This window comes from Oncorhynchus keta, chromosome 28 (genome assembly GCF_023373465.1).
Source record: "Oncorhynchus keta strain PuntledgeMale-10-30-2019 chromosome 28, Oket_V2, whole genome shotgun sequence".
Taxonomy (NCBI): Eukaryota; Metazoa; Chordata; class Actinopteri; order Salmoniformes; family Salmonidae; genus Oncorhynchus; species Oncorhynchus keta.
In genome coordinates, this window is record NC_068448.1 from 70,132,921 (window position 1) to 70,145,840 (window position 12,920).

Below are 12,920 nucleotides of genomic sequence, written 5' to 3' on the forward strand. Positions count from 1 at the left end.
CAACTTTTCAGGGAAGTGAGGAACCAATATACACAGGCAGTTTGGAAGGCTAGCTTTTTTAAAACAAATTTGCATCCTGCTGTACAAACTCAAAAGTTCATGGACTTTACAGTGTCCCAGGAGAATAAGAGCATCTCATCCCAGCTACTCACTGTTCTGAGGCTAGGAAACACTGTTACAACCGACAAATCCACTATAATTGAGAATTTCAGTAAGCATTTATCTAAGGCTGGCCATGCTTTCCACCTGGCTACCCCTACCCCGGTCAACTGCCAGGCACCCTCCACAGCAACCCGCCCATGGCCCCACCATTTCTCCTTCACCCATATCCAGATAGCTGATGTTCTGAAAGCTGCAAAATCTGGACCCCAACAAATCATCCGGGCTAGACAATCTGGACCCTCTCTTTCTTAAATGATCTGCCAAAATTGTTGCAACCCCTATTACTAGCCTGTTCAACCTCTCTTTTGTATCGTCTGAGGTTCCCAAAGATTGGAAAGCTGCCGTGGTCATTCCCCTCTTCAAAGGGGGAGACACTCTAGACCCGAACTGCTACAGACCTATATCTACCATACCCTGCATCTCTAAGGTCTTCGAAAGCCAAGTTAACAAACCGATTACTGACCATTTTGAATCACATCGTACCTTCTCCGCTATGCAATCTGGTTTCCGAGCTGGTCGTGGGTGCAGCTCAGCCACGCTCAAGGGCCTTAACGATATCATAACGATATCATCGATAAGAGACATTACTGTGCAGCCATATTCATCGACCTGGCCAAGGCTTTCGACTCTGTCAATCACCACATTCTTATTGGCAGACTCAACAGCCTTGGTTTCTCAAATGATTGCCTTGCCTGGTTCACCAACTACTTCTCTGATAGAGCTCAGTGTATCAAATCGGAGGGCCTGTTGTCCGGACCTCTGACAGTCTCTATGGGGGTGCCACATGGTTAAATTCTCGGACCGACTCTCTTCTCTGTATACATCAATGATGTCGCTCTTGCTGCTGGTGAGTCTCTGATCCACCTCTACGCAGATGACACCATTCTGTATAATTCTGGCCCTTCTTTGGACACTGTGTTAACTAACCTCCAGACCAGCTTCAATGCCATACAACTCTCATTCCGTGGCCTCCAATTGCTCTTAAACGCAAATAAAACTAAATGTTCAACACGTTTTATTATTTATTTGAGACTACATTGATTTTATTGATGTGTTAAAATAAGTGTTCATTCAGTATTGTTGTAATTGTCATTATTAAAAATATATAAAAATCGGCAGATTAATCGTTATCGGCTTTTTTTTGGTACTCCAATAATCGGTATCAGGGTTACAAAATCATAATCGGTCGACCGACCTCTACAATCTACTGCATCTTGCCTATGCCGTTCGACCATTGCTCATCCATATATGTACATATTCCTTTACACTTTTGTGTGTGTATAAGTTAGTTGTTGTGAAATTGTTAGATTACTTGTTAGATATTACTGCATAGTCGGCACTAGAAGCACAAGCATTTCGCTACACTCGCATTAACATCTGCTAACCATGTATGTGACAATAAGATTTGATTTGAAATTCTTAACTTTTTTTTTTGGTATTTATTATTTTTTAGATTTTCTGTGCCCCTGAAATCACTTTGCACCCTGTTAGTGTTTAATTCTCATTTTAATAAAACCCCTTCTTTAATGTGGTGTCGTTATAGGAAGTGTCATAATTTATTCGGTGGTAAAACAAATAAATATTCGGTGCAAATCTAAATAAATATAAACACCCCTCACAAATGGCCACCCTGTTATGCTAAATTAGAGAATCTTTAATATGTTGCTAGTTGAATCTTGCTCACTCGCAGGGATATGGCTCATTTATACTTCAAATCTCAACCGTGTTAGGATTATTCACAAGAAATGTGGAAAATTTGCTCACTTAGCGGGAGTGATGGGGACAGCATCTTGTTGTCGCATGTGGTGTTCAATTTCAGAATGGCTGTCAGTCAACCAGTGAAGAACCTGAGCTCTGACATCATGTATAGCATGTTACTGTGCAGCCACTGCATTCCAATTTAGGTTCAGTGCCTGAATTCTGCCATTTTTAACCCGGGTACGAGTGTGAAGGGTTAACCCAAATCACAACTACTACAGTAGACCATGACTTTTGATCAGGGCACCAGTCACAATGATGCAAGACATATATTTGTCAAATACCCCCAGCCCAGTGTCAACAGTACAGTTCAAAGAGTGCCACTAGACTTTTATTTTTAATTTTTTTATTTTTACTTTCATAGAGTTGCGATAGAATTTCTGAAAACACTTCTGTTGTTTACAGCCAAATGAAATGTAAACTTGTTGTTAATATTAGTTGATAAAGAGCAGAAAACCACTGAAGGTGTTGTAGTTTCCACCATCATCGTAGACTCTCCTGTTAGCTGAGAGCCGGGCGAAGACATTGTCTCCCACCTCCAGCTGCACTATGGCAGCATTGCTGGCGGAATCTTCACTATTTCCTGTAGCATCCCATGTGGACACGAGAAATTCCCCATTCTTCATCAAAGCCACGACAGCGTTGGCGTCTCCATTGTAGAACATGGTGTAGCTGAAGTAATACACTCCTTTGACCATGGCTGTGAAGACCCCTGTAGCAGCGTTATATCCACTGCCGAAGTTGGAGAAGACTCTTTTGTACCGCAACGGTGTGTGAGTGTTGAAGGGTCCTATGTAACCAGAACCAGATGTTCTTAGAGCTGCGGAGAAGGCCACCTTTGGCTGACCAGCGGCTATGTCCTTCTTTAATGTTTTCAGTTCTTCTTCTTGAGCTTTGTTCACACTTTTCAGTTCTTCCACCTGGCTCTCACTGACTTGTAGCCTGGTCTCCACAGCTCCTAGCTTCTGATCCATCGTGTTCAGTTTTTCCTTCAGCACAGCCAGCTCACTGATGAAGGAGCAGGTTTCAACCTGACTGTTAGATAAACTGGTCCCCTCACATTGTGCCCCAGACAGTGTGAGGCACAAAGACAGCATTAGTAGGACAACTTTCATTCTTAAAATCTTGTCTTTTTGCATGTCGTTCTCTTATGTCAAGTGTTTATCAGCTAGTTGAAGTCTTCAGGAACTATGTGCAGTCAATGAGGGGGATTTTTCTATTTTATATAGGGAGGGTCTTTGGCATATGGATGAGGAATGTTAAGATAAGAGAGAGCGAGGTTGTCCCTCCCAATTACTGGAAACTACTGGAATTCATTTTAAGCGGTCAGTCCTCACCAGAGTTGCAAAATATCAAAGTTCCAGAATTTGCATTATTACATTTTTATCTATGAAAACTCTGAATTCATTTTATTTTTCAGGACTTTATTAGGCTATTTATCTAAAAAAAAAATAGATATATGTATGTCATGTTTTAACATGGATGAGGAACTGTGATATGAAAATAAGTTGTCCCTTTACCTTTTTACCGCGGTGGCAGTGGTCCACACAGCGTTTCTTGGTAGTCTTAAACAACTGTACATTGAGACTAAAGTACACACATTATGGGCTTAAATTGAAGAAGGTATATATGTATATAATAAAGTGTAAACTCTATCAGACATCACAGAAAACAAAAATATAACACGATGCCTAGTTTGTTTATTGAGCTGTACACTCGGGTGACTATTCAAAGATGCTCAGCTGGTCAATATTCCCATCCAGTGATTACCCAACATCTTGCTAACATGTGCTCTGAAAATGGAGCAGATATCTTATACCAATCTGACTGTATATGCTTCTATCCATAACAAGGTTAAGATGTCGAAGGTTTCAACCTCCCAAATGTCACATTGTGTAAAATCATTCTATTCATTCCTGTAACTTATGAGATTGCATTTTTATGGCCAAAATAACCAGCGGCTATGTCCTCCTTTTTAATGTCTTCAGTTATTATTCTTTTGAGGGGGACCAGGGGCGTTTCGGAACGGGTACATCTTTTTGGACCCTAGAAGAACTCTATCTTGGAAACGGGGAAACTTCTTGTCGCGTGGCGGTGTTCAATTTCAGAATGTCTGTCAGTCAACCTGTGAAGAGCCTGAGCTCTGACATCATGTACAGAATGTTACTGTACAGCCACTGCATTCCAATTGAGGTTCAGTGCCTGAAATCTGCCATTTTCAACCCGGGTACGAGTGTGAAGGGTTAACCCAAATCACAACTGCTACAGTAGACCATGACTTTTGATCAGGGCACCAGTCACAATTGATGCAAGAAATATGTTTGTCAAATACACCCAGCACAGTGTCAACATCGAAGTTCAATCAGAGTGCAACTAGATTTTATTTTATTTTACTTTCATACAGTTGAGAGAATTTCTGAAAACCCTTGTTGTATACAGCCAAATGGACTGTAAACTTGTTAATAATAGTTGAAGAGTAGAATCTCACGGAAGGTGTTGTAGTTTCCAGAATCTTCGTAGACTCTCCTGTTAGCCAAGAGCCTGGCCTAGACATTGTCTCCCACCTCCAGCTGCACTATGGCAGCATTGCTGTTTGAAGAGCATGCATCCTCTCGTAGCACGACGACGGGTGATATCCCCCCCAAACTCTATGCCTGGGCTCTCCAACCTGGTTTGTGCAGCTATCCAGTGCTTTATTTGGGAAACCAAGGTAAATCTGTTCGGGAACCTTGATAGTGAAACGTATTTAAACTCTTGAAAGCCCCTCTCTGTGCGCTTGAAAGGAATGGAGAGAGGGGGAGGAGATGGAAATGCATGGTGGTGAAGATTTTCTGTAGCTTAAGGTAATGTATCAGCCTATTAATAATGAAAATATAAAAAATGCCCTAATACTAAGCAATTGAAATAACAATTCACTATAATTTTAGGCTAATTCTGGAAGCTAATTCTAGGCCTATGTGTTCTCTTCCAGACTCATGGATAGAGAGTTTCGAGCGTAACATAAGGTAACCAGTCCATCCAGTATGCATAATAGTACAATCCACACTCATAGACGATTTACTAGAATTTGTTTAATTTTAGAGTATAGGTTAGACCAATTATGTACCAAAGACATCTTAAATCGGTTAATGTTTTCCTGCGTAATATACGGTAGGCAATGTATTTCATAACGGCACAATCATTATTTTAATTCAGTTTTTTTTTTTCAGGCTTGGGCTCATACTGTATGCATAATCTCTGTGTATGGGTGTTTAGAGTGAATCATCCATCACCTTACAAAGCGCTGTCCATTTCGTTGTTAGGCTTTGAAACATCCACAATGACCATGCTTTCCACTGGTTCAACCTGTTTGAATTTCTTTCTTCAAATGTATCAATCACAGTGAGATGAGTTTTAAAAGCAAGATACTATTTTGATAAGTGTTAATTTGTTTTGACGTGAGAGGGACAGTAGAGCCCGGAGTACCAGGCTATTAGCGACCTGATGGTCGTTAACGAGTTGGGGACAAACGAGCATGTCCAGAGCATAAGAGGAGATTACCGTGACACAACGGTCACGTGGAATTTTACTGTTATGAAGACTCATGGGTGCTGGTGTGGCGGTAAACGGTCACCACAAGAGACCAAAGGTGGAAAACGCTGCTCTATTCCACCCACATGATAAAATACCTGTTTAGAAAGTCTTTGTAAATGCATTGTTTGTGTACTTCTCGCCTGTAGGTAAAGAAGGCTTTCTTTGCCTTGGTTGCCAACGGGGTGCGGGCAGCCCCGCTATGGGAGACGAAGAAGCAGAGCTTTGTCGGTAAGTGGGAATGTCTCTATCATTCTTCTCGCTCCTCCCATCCTTAATCTTCCACTTCTCCACATTAGAGGTCAACTGATTGGGGTTTTTCAACACCAATACCAATTATTCATGGTCCAAAAAAAAGCGATACCGATTAATCGGCTTATTATTATTATTATTTATATATATATATTGGTAATAATGACAATTACCACAATACTGAATGAACAATGAACTTTTATTTATTTTAACTTAATATGATAAATAAAATCTATTTGGTCTCAAATAATGAAACATGTTCAATTTGGTTTAAATAATGCAAAAACAGTGTTGGAGAAGAAGGTAAAAGTGCAATACTTGCCATATAAGAAAGATAACGTTTAAGTTCCTTGCTCAGAACATGTGATATATGAAAGCTGGTGGTTCAATGTTCACAGGTAAGAAGTTGTTATAGTAATTATGACGCGTCAACTATTTCTCGCTATACCATTTGCATTTCATATACAGTTGAAGTCGGAAGTTTACATACACTTAGTTTGGAGTCATTAACTCGTTTTTCACCTCCTTCCACGCTGCTCCTTCTGTTCTACCTGTACCCCCCCACCTCCCACCTCCACGCTGCTCCTTCTGTTCTACCTGTACCCCCCTCCCCGCTGCTCCTTCTGTTCTACCTGTACCCCCCACCTCCCCGCTGCTCCTTCTGTTCTACCTGTACCCCCCCACCTCCACGCTGCTCCTTCTATTCTACCTGTACCCCCATCTCCCACCTCCACGCTGCTCCTTCTGTTCTACCTGTACCCCCCACCTCCACGCTGCTCCTTCTGTTCTACCTGTACCCCCCCACCTCCCCGCTGCTCCTTCTGTTCTACCTGTACCCCCACCTCCACGCTGCTCCTTCTATTCTACCTGTACCCCCATCTCCCACCTCCACGCTGCTCCTTCTGTTCTACCTGTACCTCCCACCTCCACGCTGCTCCTTCTGTTCTACCTGTACCTCCCACCTCCACGCTGCTCCTTCTGTTCTACCTGTACCTCCCACCTCCACGCTGCTCCTTCTGTTCTACCTGTACCCCCACCTCCCACCTCCACGCTGCTCCTTCTGTTCTACCTGTACCCCCACCTACCACCTCCACGCTGCTCCTTCTGTTCTACCTGTACCCACCTCCACGCTGCTCCTTTTGTTCTACCTGTACCCCCCACCTCCCAGCTGCTCCTTTTGTTCTACCTGTACCCCCCACCTCCCAGCTGCTCCTTCTGTTCTACCTGTACCCCCCACCTCCCACCTCCACGCTGCTCCTTCTGTTCTACCTGTACCTCCCACCTCCACGCTGCTCCTTCTGTTCTACCTGTACCCACCTCCCACCTCCACGCTGCTCCTTTTGTTCTACCTGTACCCCCTCCCACCTCCACGCTGCTCCTTCTGTTCTACCTGTACCCACCTCCCACCTCCACGCTGCTCCTTCTGTTCTACCTGTACCCACCTCCCACCTCCACGCTGCTCCTTCTGTTCTACCTGTACCCCCACCTCCCACCTCCACGCTGCTCCTTCTGTTCTACCTGTACCCCCCACCTCCCACCTCCACGCTGCTTCTTCTGTTCTACCTGTACCCCCACCTACAACCTCCACGCTGCTCCTTCTGTTCTACCGTACCCACCTCCCACCTCCACGCTGCTCCTTCTGTTCTACCTGTACCCCCACCTCCCACCTCCACGCTGCTCCTTCTGTTCTACCTGTACCCATCACCTCCCACCTCCACGCTGCTCCTTCTGTTCTACCTGTACCCCCACCTCCCACCTCCCCGCTGCTCCTTCTGTTCTACCTGTACCCCCCACCTCCCACCTCCACGCTGCTCCTTCTGTTCTACCTGTACCCCCCACCTCCCACCTCCACGCTGCTCCTTCTGTTCTACCTGTACCCCCACCTCCCACCTCCACGCTGCTCCTTCTGTTCTACCTGTACCCCCCACCTCCCACCTCCACGCTGCTCCTTCTGTTCTACCTGTACCCCCCACCTACCACCTCCACGCTGCTCCTTTTGTTCTACCTGTACCCACCTCCCACCTCCACGCTGCTCCTTTTGTTCTACCTGTACCCCCACCTCCCACCTCCACGCTGCTCCTTCTGTTCTACCTGTACCCCCACCTCCAACCTCCACGCTGCTCCTTCTGTTCTACCTGTACCCCCCACCTCCCACCTCCACGCTGCTCCTTCTGTTCTACCTGTACCCCCACCTCCCACCTCCACGCTGCTCCTTCTGTTCTACCTGCACCTCCCACCTCCACGCTGCTCCTTCTGTTCTACCTGTACCCCCCACCTCCCACCTCCACGCTGCTCCTTCTGTTCTACCTGTACCCCCCACCTCCACGCTGCTCCTTTTGTTCTACTTGTACCTCCCACCTCCACGCTGCTCCTTTTGTTCTACCTGTACCCCCACCTCCCACCTCTACGCTGCTCCTTTTGTTCTACCTGTACCCCCACCTCCCACCTCCACGCTGCTCCTTTTGTTCTACCTGTACCCCCCCCACCTCCACGCTGCTCCTTCTGTTCTACCTGTACCTCCCACCTCCACGCTGCTCCTTCTGTTCTACCTGTACCCACCTCCCTCCCTCCACGCTGCTCCTTCTGTTCTACCTGTACCCACCTCCCACCTCCACGCTGCTCCTTCTGTTCTACCTGTACCCACCTCCCACCTCCACGCTGCTCCTTCTGTTCTACCTGTACCCACCTCCCACCTCCACGCTGCTCCTTCTGTTCTACCTGTACCCACCTCCCACCTCCACGCTGCTCCTTCTGTTCTACCTGTACCCACCTCCCACCTCCACGCTGCTCCTTCTGTTCTACCTGTACCCACCTCCACGCTGCTCCTTCTGTTCTACCTGTACCCACCTCCACGCTGCTCCTTCTGTTCTACCTGTACCCACCTCCCACCTCCACGCTGCTCCTTCTGTTCTACCTGTACCCCCACCTCCCACCTCCACGCTGCTCCTTCTGTTCTACCTGTACCCCCACCTCCCACCTCCACGCTGCTCCTTCTGTTCTACCTGTACCCACCTCCCTCCCTCCCCCCTGCTCCTTCTGTTCTACCTGTACCCACCACCTCCCACCTCCCCCCTGCTCCTTCTGTTCTACCTGTACCCACCTCCACGCTGCTCCTTCTGTTCTACCTGTACCCACCTCCACGCTGCTCCTTCTGTTCTACCTGTACCCACCTCCACGCTGCTCCTTCTGTTCTACCTGTACCCACCTCCACGCTGCTCCTTCTGTTCTACCTGTACCCACCTCCACGCTGCTCCTTCTGTTCTACCTGTACCCACCTCCACGCTGCTCCTTCTGTTCTACCTGTACCCACCTCCACGCTGCTCCTTCTGTTCTACCTGTACCCACCTCCACGCTGCTCCTTTTGTTCTACCTGTACCTCCCACCTCCACGCTGCTCATTTTGTTCTACCTGTACCCACCACCTCCCACCTCCCCGCTGCTCCTTCTGTTCTACCTGTACCCCCCACCTCCCACCTCCACGCTGCTCCTTTTGTTCTACCTGTACCCCCACCTCCCACCTCCCCGCTGCTCCTTCTGTTCTACCTGTACCCCCCACCTCCCACCTCCACGCTGCTCCTTCTGTTCTACCTGTACCTCCCACCTCCACGCTGCTCCTTCTGTTCTACCTGTACCCACCTCCCACCTCCACGCTGCTCCTTCTGTTCTACCTGTACCCACCTCCCACCTCCACGCTGCTCCTTCTGTTCTACCTGTACCCACCTCCCACCTCCACGCTGCTCCTTCTGTTCTACCTGTACCCACCTCCCTCCCTCCACGCTGCTCCTTCTGTTCTACCTGTACCCACCTCCCACCTCCACGCTGCTCCTTCTGTTCTACCTGTACCCACCTCCCACCTCCACGCTGCTCCTTCTGTTCTACCTGTACCCACCTCCCACCTCCACGCTGCTCCTTCTGTTCTACCTGTACCCACCTCCCACCTCCACGCTGCTCCTTCTGTTCTACCTGTACCCACCTCCCACCTCCACGCTGCTCCTTCTGTTCTACCTGTACCCACCTCCCACCTCCACGCTGCTCCTTCTGTTCTACCTGTACCCACCTCCCACCTCCACGCTGCTCCTTCTGTTCTACCTGTACCCACCTCCCACCTCCACGCTGCTCCTTCTGTTCTACCTGTACCCACCTCCACGCTGCTCCTTCTGTTCTACCTGTACCCTCCACCTCCCACCTCCACGCTGCTCCTTCTGTTCTACCTGTACCCCCACCTCCCACCTCCACGTTGCTCCTTCTGTTCTACCTGTACCCCCACCTTCCACCTCCACGCTGCTCCTTCTGTTCTACCTGTACCCCCACCTCCCACCTCCCCCTGCTCCTTCTGTTCTACCTGTACCCACCACCTCCCACCTCCCCCTGCTCCTTCTGTTCTACCTGTACCCACCTCCACGCTGCTCCTTCTGTTCTACCTGTACCCACCTCCACGCTGCTCCTTCTGTTCTACCTGTACCCACCTCCACGCTGCTCCTTCTGTTCTACCTGTACCCACCTCCACGCTGCTCCTTCTGTTCTACCTGTACCCACCTCCACGCTGCTCCTTCTGTTCTACCTGTACCCACCTCCACGCTGCTCCTTTTGTTCTACCTGTACCTCCCACCTCCACGCTGCTCCTTTTGTTCTACCTGTACCCCCACCTCCCACCTCCCCGCTGCTCCTTCTGTTCTACCTGTACCCCCACCTCCCACCTCTACGCTGCTCCTTTTGTTCTACCTGTACCCCCCACCTCCCACCTCCACGCTGCGCCTTTTGTTCTACCTGTACCCCCCACCTCCCACCTCCACGCTGCTCCTTCTGTTCTACCTGTACCTCCCACCTCCACGCTGCTCCTTCTGTTCTACCTGTACCCCCCACCTCCCACCTCCACGCTGCTCCTTCTGTTCTACCTGTACCCACCTCCCACCTCCACGCTGCTCCTTCTGTTCTACCTGTACCCACCTCCCTCCCTCCACGCTGCTCCTTCTGTTCTACCTGTACCCACCTCCCACCTCCACGCTGCTCCTTCTGTTCTACCTGTACCCACCTCCCACCTCCACGCTGCTCCTTCTGTTCTACCTGTACCCACCTCCCACCTCCACGCTGCTCCTTCTGTTCTACCTGTACCCACCTCCCACCTCCACGCTGCTCCTTCTGTTCTACCTGTACCCACCTCCCACCTCCACGCTGCTCCTTCTGTTCTACCTGTACCCACCTCCCACCTCCACGCTGCTCCTTCTGTTCTACCTGTACCCACCTCCCACCTCCACGCTGCTCCTTCTGTTCTACCTGTACCCACCTCCCACCTCCACGCTGCTCCTTCTGTTCTACCTGTACCCACCTCCCACCTCCACGCTGCTCCTTCTGTTCTACCTGTACCCACCTCCCTCCCTCCACGCTGCTCCTTCTGTTCTACCTGTACCCACCTCCCACCTCCACGCTGCTCCTTCTGTTCTACCTGTACCCACCTCCCACCTCCACGCTGCTCCTTCTGTTCTACCTGTACCCACCTCCCACCTCCACGCTGCTCCTTCTGTTCTACCTGTACCCACCTCCCACCTCCACGCTGCTCCTTCTGTTCTACCTGTACCCACCTCCCACCTCCACGCTGCTCCTTCTGTTCTACCTGTACCCACCTCCCACCTCCACGCTGCTCCTTCTGTTCTACCTGTACCCACCTCCCACCTCCACGCTGCTCCTTCTGTTCTACCTGTACCCACCTCCCACCTCCACGCTGCTACTTCTGTTCTACCTGTACCCACCTTCCACCTCCACGCTGCTCCTTCTGTTCTACCTGTACCCCCCCACCTCCCACCTCCACGCTGCTCCTTCTGTTCTACCTGTACCTCCCACCTCCATGCTGCTCCTTCTGTTCTACCTGTACCCACCTCCCTCCCTCCCCCTGCTCCTTCTGTTCTACCTGTACCCCCCACCTCCCACCTCCACCCTGCTCCTTCTGTTCTACCTGTACCCACCTCCACGCTGCTCCTTCTGTTCTACCTGTACCCACCTCCACGCTGCTCCTTCTGTTCTACCTGTACCCACCTCCACGCTGCTCCTTCTGTTCTACCTGTACCCACCTCCACGCTGCTCCTTCTGTTCTACCTGTACCCACCTCCACGCTGCTCCTTCTGTTCTACCTGTACCCACCTCCACGCTGCTCCTTCTGTTCTACCTGTACCCCCACCTCCCACCTCCACGCTGCTCCTTCTGTTCTACCTGTACCCACCACCTCCCACCTCCCCCTGCTCCTTCTGTTCTACCTGTACCCACCTCCACGCTGCTCCTTTTGTTCTACCTGTATCCACCTCCACGCTGCTCCTTTTGTTCTACCTGTACCCCCACCTCCCAGCTGCTCCTTCTGTTCTACCTGTACCTCCCACCTCCACGCTGCTCCTTCTGTTCTACCTGTACCTCCCACCTCCACGCTGCTCCTTCTGTTCTACCTGTACCCCCTCCCACCTCCACGCTGCTCCTTCTGTTCTACCTGTACCCACCTCCCACCTCCACGCTGCTCCTTCTGTTCTACCTGTACCCCCCACCTCCCACCTCCACGCTGCTCCTTCTGTTCTACCTGTACCCCCCACCTCCCACCTCCACGCTGCTCCTTCTGTTCTACCTGTACCCACCTCCCACCTCCACGCTGCTCCTTTTGTTCTACCTGTACCCCCCACCTCCCACCTCCACGCTGCTCCTTCTGTTCTACCTGTACCCCCACCTCCCACCTCCACGCTGCTCCTTCTGTTCTACCTGTACCCCCACCTCCCACCTCCACGCTGCTCCTTCTGTTCTACCTGTACCCACCTCCCACCTCCACGCTGCTCCTTCTGTTCTACCTGTACCTCCCACCTCCACGCTGCTCCTTCTGTTCTACCTGTACCCACCTCCCTCCCTCCCCCTGCTCCTTCTGTTCTACCTGTACCCACCACCTCCCACCTCCCCCTGCTCCTTCTGTTCTACCTGTACCCACCTCCACGCTGCTCCTTCTGTTCTACCTGTACCCACCTCCACGCTGCTCCTTCTGTTCTACCTGTACCCACCTCCACGCTGCTCCTTCTGTTCTACCTGTACCCACCTCCACGCTGCTCCTTCTGTTCTACCTGTACCCACCTCCACGCTGCTCCTTCTGTTCTACCTGTACCCACCTCCACGCTGCTCCTTCTGTTCTACCTGTACCCACCTCCACGCTGCTCC

General features: G+C 50.2%; 2 protein-coding genes across 7 annotated transcripts in view; one reads left to right on the top strand and one right to left on the bottom strand.

Annotated features, from left to right (window-relative positions):
* Positions 1 to 12,920, top strand: part of LOC118361754 (5'-AMP-activated protein kinase subunit gamma-1) — a 146,064-nt gene that overhangs the window by 119,545 nt on the left and 13,599 nt on the right. For all 6 annotated transcript variants that reach the window (XM_052483759.1, XM_052483761.1, XM_052483762.1 and 3 more), the window contains one exon: positions 5,640 to 5,721. In XM_052483759.1, the coding sequence (XP_052339719.1) occupies positions 5,640 to 5,721 (82 nt within the window). The remainder of the gene's footprint in view (positions 1 to 5,639; positions 5,722 to 12,920) is intronic.
* LOC118361755 (complement C1q-like protein 4) lies at positions 2,250 to 3,133 on the bottom strand. Its single transcript, XM_035741953.2, has one exon. It carries the CDS (start codon positions 3,057 to 3,059, stop codon positions 2,355 to 2,357), a length of 705 nt encoding a protein of 234 aa, XP_035597846.2. The 5' UTR covers positions 3,060 to 3,133; the 3' UTR covers positions 2,250 to 2,354.

Coding starts and splice junctions, on each gene's coding strand:
- LOC118361755 (XM_035741953.2), bottom strand. CDS start 3,059: ATGCAAAAAGACAAGATTTTAAGAATGAAAGTTGTCCTACTAATGCTG.